At 32.6% G+C, this 7,907-nt stretch overlaps 1 protein-coding gene across 1 annotated transcript; it reads right to left on the bottom strand.

Moving 5' to 3' along the window:
- Positions 1 to 4,385: 4,385 nt before the first annotated feature.
- Positions 4,386 to 6,411, bottom strand: LOC139871897 (ACT domain-containing protein ACR4-like). The gene is made up of 6 exons (XM_071859649.1): positions 6,286 to 6,411; positions 5,997 to 6,111; positions 5,818 to 5,885; positions 5,081 to 5,671; positions 4,895 to 4,999; positions 4,386 to 4,739 (listed from the first exon to the last, which is right to left on the bottom strand). Exons 1-6 carry the CDS (start codon positions 6,376 to 6,378, stop codon positions 4,398 to 4,400), a joined length of 1,314 nt encoding a protein of 437 aa, XP_071715750.1. The 5' UTR covers positions 6,379 to 6,411; the 3' UTR covers positions 4,386 to 4,397.
- Positions 6,412 to 7,907: the final 1,496 nt, after the last annotated feature.

Here is a 7,907-nt window from a genome sequence, read left to right as displayed (position 1 = left end):
GCATTCTTTTGTGCGAGGATCAAGATACTTCAATTGAGGTTCACACCATGAAACATCATTTTCTTTATTTTTTATTTCTCCCCCTAATCTAGGAAACAATGTTTCATTAAAATGACAATCAGCAAAACGTGCTGTAAAAACATCACCTGTCATAGGTTCAATATACCTTATGATTGAAGATGTTTCATATCCAACATATATTCCCAACCTCCTTTGAGGACCCATTTTTGTACGTTGTGGTGGCGCAATTGGAACATATACTGCACAACCAAATGTTCTAAGGTGGGAAATATTTGGCTCTTGACCAAAAGCAAGTTGTAGGGGGAATATTTATGACTTGCACTTGGTCTGATGCGAATCAATGCAGCAGCATGTAAAATTGCATGACCCCATATAGATACAGGGAGTTTTGTTCTCATTATCAATGGTCTAGCAATTAACTGTAAACGTTTAATCAGTGACTCGGCTAAACCATTTTGTGTATGCACATGAGCAACAGAATGTTCAACAACAATTCCTATAGACATGCAATAGTCATTAAATGCCTGAGATGTAAACTCACCAGCATTATCAAGTCTCACCTTTTTAATGATGTAATCAGGAAAATGTGCTCTCAATTTAATAATTTCGGCAAGAAATTTTGCAAATGCCACATTACGGCTTGATAACAGACAAACATGAGACCATCTACTAGATGTGTCTATTAGGACCATGAAATATCTAAATGGTCCACATGGTGGATGAATTGGTCCACAAATATCACCTTGAATTCTTTCAAGAAACATTGGTGATTCTTTCTCAACCTTAAGTGGTGAGGGTCTAGTTATCAATTTTTCAAGAGAGCAAGATATACATGGAACCATTGTATCATGAAGGATTTTTCTATCCTTCAGTGGATGTCCATGTGTACATTCAATAATTCTTTTCATCATTGTTGATCCTGGATGGCCCAATCTGTTATGCCATAAATTAAATACACCGGGATCAATATACTTTTCTTTAATCACCATATGTGCTTCTGGTACATTTATATGTGTATAATGTAATCCAGAATTAAGTCTTGGCAATTTTTCAATCACGTGATTCTTGTTAGTGATACTTAAATATTTCTCATTTTCTGCCGTTACTGACTGATAATCATATCCATTAAGGTATATGTCAGAAAAACTCAATAAATTTCTGCTTGACTTAGGAGAGAATAAGGCATTACTAATTAAAAATGTTGTACCATTTGGTAATATGAATTTTGCCTTTCCTATCCCTTCTATCAAGTTAGCAGCACCTGATATTGTATGTATAGTTCCTTCCGTTGGTTTCAAATCAATGAAATATTTTTCAGATTTAAGTATAGTGTGTGTAGTACCACTATCTTCTATACAGAGATCTCCACTACTTGATTGATGTTGTGTTCCAACAGAATTCATATTAAACTTCATATATAAGAAACAAACAGTAAGTATATAAATTTTACACAAAATGTTTATTACACATAAATAGATAAAACTGAAACATTTGACATACATAGAATTGAAACATCAAACTTAGAACTGGAACATTTGATAAAACATATAGAACTGAAACATTTGAGAAAACATGATGACAAAGGTTAAATCGTTTTATTTATAAAAGAAACATATTAATTTAATTCAAGAAATCTTCATATAAATCAGATGGTTGCTCAGTGACTGTTGGATCAATATTATCCACAAAATTTACTTCCTTTTCTTTACCTTTCAGCGAATCCTGATACATCTTAACAAGATGTTTAGATGTTCGGCAAGTATTAGCCCAGTGGCCCATTCTACCACATCTGTAACAAGATTCTTCTGAATTTTTAGAAGAATTTTCTTCAACATCTTGTTTAGTGGGCTTGTTTTGTGGTTGATATTTATATTTTCGTAGATTATTATTTCTTTGACCACCACGGCCACGACCACGGCCACGTCCACGCCCATTCCCATTACCATAAGGATGGTTTCTACCATAGTTATGGCTTTTGGCATGATGATGGCGATGGTTATTATAACCACGACCTTGCCCGCGTCCTTGTCCCTGTTTATAATTATTTGTAGTATTTGCTTCAGGGATTGCAAGTGTACCAGTAGGACGGGATTGCTGATTTTTCATTAATAGCTCATCATTTTGCTCTGCAACCAAGAGATATGAATTAAGTTCAGGATATGTGTTGAACTTTAGCATTCTCAAATTTCTTTGCACTGTGATGTTGGCAGCATTCATTGTGGAGAAAGTTTTCTCCAACATGTCTGCATCACTTATTTCATGTCCACAGAATTTAAGTTGTGAGACTGTATTATACAGAGCTAGGCTGTATTCATTTACTTTCTTAAAGTCTTGGAACCTTAATGTTCTCCATTGATCCATAGCAGCTGGAAGTAAAATTTCTCTTTGATTATTGAATCTGCTTTTGAGACCTTCCCATAAAATATGGGGATCTTCTATAGTCACATAATTATTTTGTAAGCATTCATCAATATGTTGATGAATAAAGCAACATGCCGTTGCTTGTTCTTTTTCAGAACAAGTGTTGTTTTCATTTATGGTTTCAAGAATGCCCATTGATTTAAGATGCATTTTTACTTTTATAACCCATGGCATGTAGTTGTTTCCCGTTGATTCTAAAGGAGTAAATTTAAGCTTTTTCAGATTCGACATTTTCTATTATCAAAACTTAAAACAAACAACATGATAAATTAGAGTCAATTTATATTCATAAGTATATAAACATTAAACATAAATTTAATATAACATAAATGATAAGTAGGCGACAGTGTCGACCATATGTAAGCAATCATAAATAAATGTTATATAACATAAATGATAATTAGGTGACAGTGTCGACCATATAAATGTTAGATAATAGAAATATAAATGTTAGTAACATAAATGATAATTATGCGACAGTGTCTACCATATAAATGTTAGATAATAGAAATATAAATGTTAGTAACATAAATGATAATTAGGCGACAGTGTCGACCATATATTATTCAGGTGGTATAACCGACCATATATCATTTAGGTGGCAGAGCCAACCATAATTAGTATTAAGATTATCGTGCTGATAACGTGTTATAATTCAGTAGGCTTATAACTACCTTTAATGGTTTGATTCTTGATTAAGAATGCTAATAATGAAGTGTAAGAACAAAGATGATAATGGAGAGAAAGAAAACACTTTGTAAGTGTGAGAAAATGGTGCAAGTTTAATGCTTGCATTCATGGCTATTTATAGTAAAAATATCACAAGTTTAGGTAATACAATAATATTACTTTTGTGTATCAATAATTGACTATCCATTTATATATATATATATTTATATATTATAACAAATCTGATAAATATCTTTGCCCAATTTTATACGGAGTATTTGTAATAGGAAAAAGTGTACCATTTGTTTTGTTAAAATCCATAACAAATGTATAGTAAGTACAACTTGCTGATCCACATTTATTAACTTATCAAAAACAATGGTCAAAAACTTAAAATATCACCACCCTTTGTAGTAGATGCTATATCATCTATGATCTATCCAATCAAATTCTCCGTACTAAATTATAAAAATAGTAGTAGAAAATTTCCAAAACTTTTCAAAAGATTCATTAAAAAATGCAAAACGAAAGTATGAAACCAACAAAGGTCTAGAATTAAGTTTCTTTCAAAGTCGCTACAGATTTGATATCTTTTGAATATTCAAACAGATTACTTTTCTTGTCAAAAGATTCTTGCTTTCTTCCGATTATCAATCAATTTTTATCAATACCAACTATATTTTCTAATTCCAAACTGACCCATATGATGGTATAACAGAAAACAGTTAAAAATAACTTTTCTTGAATGTGAAAGTAGAGAGCTTTGATATATTGTACAGTACAACTACTCCATGCATGTGTCACGTTATAGTTGGTCAATCTTGCTGGTTCAATTCTAACCATGTACATATGTTTCTACCAACCAATACATTTTTTTGTTTGACTTGGACACATTCAACTTCAATTCCACTTTTGATACTAGGTTTCTTGAAAGTACAAAGAAAAAACAACTCATTTTCAAAGTTGCAATGTAAACACATATTTAGGTTTGATTCCAATCAACAAACAAACTTTCAAGAACAAACCTTTTAATGAAACATGAAATGAAAAAAGAAACAATATGATAATAAGGTTAAATTCTCATAAAATGAAAAAAGAAACAATATGATAATAAGGTTAAATTCTCATATTTACAAACGATTTTACTAACGATATAACATTAGTTTCATCTTTGGATCATAAAAGATAAACTAGGTAATTAAGTACTTAAGCGAATTTACATTGGCATCATATAGTGTTGTATCTCTTGAAATTTCAACTCTTAAAATAGCCGTAACATAAGGGTTCTAAGAATAAGATCTGACCAAACCGAAGTTACAAAACGATTTAGACTTAAAAAGACCACCGAAGAGGAACCTAGTGGGAGATTCTTGGTTACTTCGGTTCGAATCTTGGGGGTTGCATTTCACTTTAAGTATTGTTTGCCCAATTTCATTCCTAATAGAATCAATAATCTTGGAATCAACCTGATACCCCGAGGCATCACGCACGTAGAACATATTTACAGCTTTGCCACCGCGTGTTGCCACTTCAGCCCTTGTCACCGTGAGGCTATTCTCACGAAAGATCCGAGTCACATTAGATAAAAGACCTACTCTATCCGTCGTGCATAGTTCAAGCTTCAAACCCTACACAAAAACATACAATTTAGGTTGTGTTTGATTACAACCGAATAAAATAAACTACTAAACGCCCTTAAAAAATAAATAAATTAACTACTAAAAAGTAATAATATTATTATTCGGTGTAACTTACTAGTGAAATAAGATTTGTACAATCATACCTCGGATACTCTTCTTTCAATGGCAGCTTCGATACATTGAATCATTCGTTGCCTCTCGGGTTCAGATTTAACAGGCGAACCGTCTATATGTCTGATACAATATTCCTATAAACACGAAAAATTAAACATTAGGACCGAACTCTAACTCTAAAATACCAATTTAAATTCCACGAAAAGTTAACTAACCTGATAAGCTTTTGACCCATCAGCATCTACATGGCCATGAAAAACAACATACTCCATATCCGTCAACGTGCAAATGGTGTCGAACAACAGTTTAGGCCGATCTTTACAACGAATAGTGACCACCGAACAGTCTTTATCATACCAATTAACAACATTAACATCAGGGCGTTCTGTTTCGACAAAACAATAATCACTATTTCTTTCATAATCACGATCCTCAAGCATCATCTGGTGCAACCGTCGCTCTGTGTGTGTGACACCACTCGAAACCACGGTCTTAGCCTCTCGAGCCTTATTGCTACCTTCTAACACATTACAAAGCATTTGCTTTGCAATTGAGAGTCTTTCAGGATCTGTAACAGCTAACCCGGACTCATCATCGGTCACTTGGACTATGAACGCAGCCCGCGTGTTGTGGGTCCACACTTCGGCGTTTAACACATTACATTTCAAATGTGTAAGAACCGCGCAGACTTCGGACAGTAATCCAGGTCTGTCGGTTCCTAGTAACTCGATAACTGTGAAGTCCGTTGAGGATGTGACCCCAACGGACTTCATTGAATTGGTGAAGCTAGTTTCAGAACCAAGAACCTGAAATCAAATACAAATGTCAGGCAGTTGTTTAAACATTTTTGGAACATGTATATTCAACTTGTACTGTACAACACTAAATTGCAAGTTAAGGACATTTGGGATGTAATCTTTTGTTGAATTGAACAAAGAAACAGAATCTTTACCTTTTGAATGTAATCCAAGATTTGTTCATCTGTGATTTTGTTCCCTTCTGAATCAGTCACATTGAATACTATCCAAATACAGAAACATAAATAAATCGATTAATACTACACTATTAATTTTCCGTACTACTCAAAATACAACATCAAAAAACAAAATTATTTAATTTTTTTTTTCTTACCATCCATGAACCAGCCTCCATCAGAACTGATGTAAGCTTTTGTAACAATGAAATTTAAATCAGTGAGAACTTGCACAACTTCCAAAAGTATTCCATGTTTGTTAGCACTATCCACCTGTTTCATTTAATGTTTGATACATTACATTACAATAACCATAGAAAAATACTTAAATAAAAAAACAACCAAAATCATGAAAAGTTGGGTGACAGAATCCCAATTCAATAGCCCTCCAATTTATTTATTTTTTCTTCATAAAAAACCATTATCTTATACTTCATACAAGCATACCTGGATAATAGTAGCATTTTTACAGGAATCATTATCGATTACAACTCGAGGTGGGTTCATTCTACGAATAAATTTCTCATATTCTTCTTCCATATGTCTTGAATACCTTCTACTTACAGTCTCTGTTTTTATAAAATATAAAAATAAAAAACACGTAAGCAGAAAAAAATAATCAAGTTTAAATTTTTACTTTCTCTTATACGTTTCTAAAAACTCTTGAAAAACTTGTAAGAAAAAAAAAACAATTTTTTTTTAATAGGGTAAGTACTAAAACTACTAAAAACAACATTTTTTGTAATGAGTAATATAATCGAAACGCTAATAAATTAAAGAGAAAGAAAAAAAGAGAAAAATGACATACCCATCACAATTCTTGAAAAAATATGATCTGGGTCACTTTTGTTTTGTTGATTACCTAAGGTTGTAAACACAAACTGAAAACTAACAAAACAAACACTTTTGTTTTGTTTTTAACTATATAAGTTCAGTCTGTGTGTGGATTCTCAGAAAACTGTGGAAATTTGGTCTGGTTTTGTGTTTGCAGACATGAAGATATATATGAACGTGCAAAACTCAAATACAACTGGCTGTTTTTAAACACGAGACCTACAGAGTAGTTTAAAAAGGGAGGGGTAGGTGTATTTTAGCATTGATGTGCGCATGATAGCAATTAGATGTGACAAAATGCTATAGTAAGCTAAGTGGTGATTATTGTTTTACTTTGACTAAAGAACGTGGTTAAGGAAATGGCTGTAATAATCTCCTAGGTGTATGGAGAGAGCAAGACCTTTTCACTCTTGTGTCTATTTTAACGGTTTGTCCAGAGTAGTTATTATATTAAGTTATTGATTATTATTACGGAGTATTATTTTAAGGATGGTCCTCAACTCCTCATAGATGTCATTTAAAAAATCACCAAAAAATTCAAAATAATCATATATACAATACCTTCTGCACGTTAACGATAGTCCTTATGACTATCGTTAGAAAAATTTTAATTTAATGACAGTGACAATTTTTTTTTAAGCGAGGAAATTCTTCTATGAATGAGCACATTGGCTCTCCATAGAAGGTAAAACCTCGGGTAATCAAACCCCCCGAGCACGAGAACTGCTATCGGGTGAATTGCGCATTATACGCACCCTCTAGTCACACTCCCTTTTTGAACAATTTGACATAGCCAGGAATTGAACCCGGGTGGTGTGCTTCATTGGACAACTCGGTGGCCACTCAGGAAAACCTGCGTGGTTACAGTGACAGATTTTACGGGTTTTATTATGGAATATATTTACGGGATGTTTGGATTTACATTTCTAATATATAATATGTAAGGTGTTATATATATAACGTCGAGTAAATTGCATGTTTGAACTTTCCACCTCATCGTCAACATGATTTAAAATATCGAGAGCAAGAAAAGTATATTTATCGTCGGAAGAAGAGAAAATCGACATATGTAGTTTATATTTGATTGTGTTTTTATTAAAGATAAAATGACTATTAAAATTGTTATAAAATGAGTTAAAATGGTGTATTGTTTATAAAATAAAAAGGAGAATACATGTATTATAAAAGATTGTTAATGGCTTTAAATTTGAATTCGAAACCCACTCAACGACTAG

Source organism: Rutidosis leptorrhynchoides, chromosome 10 (genome assembly GCF_046630445.1).
Source record: "Rutidosis leptorrhynchoides isolate AG116_Rl617_1_P2 chromosome 10, CSIRO_AGI_Rlap_v1, whole genome shotgun sequence".
Lineage (NCBI taxonomy): Eukaryota > Viridiplantae > Streptophyta > Magnoliopsida > Asterales > Asteraceae > Rutidosis > Rutidosis leptorrhynchoides.
Note: the sequence above shows the minus strand (reverse complement) of the source record. Positions and strands in the feature narration are given on the sequence as shown.

Excerpts from the sequence above, each read along its gene's own strand:
- LOC139871897 (XM_071859649.1), bottom strand. The coding sequence starts at position 6,378 with ATGGAAGAAGAATATGAGAAATTTATTCGTAGAATGAACCCACCTCGA. Across the intron at positions 5,672-5,817 it reads TCTTGGATTACATTCAAAAG|GTTCTTGGTTCTGAAACTAG; the intron begins GTAAAGATTCTG and ends ATTTGATTTCAG. Across the intron at positions 4,740-4,894 it reads TTGAAAGAAGAGTATCCGAG|GGTTTGAAGCTTGAACTATG; the intron begins GTATGATTGTAC and ends GTTTTTGTGTAG.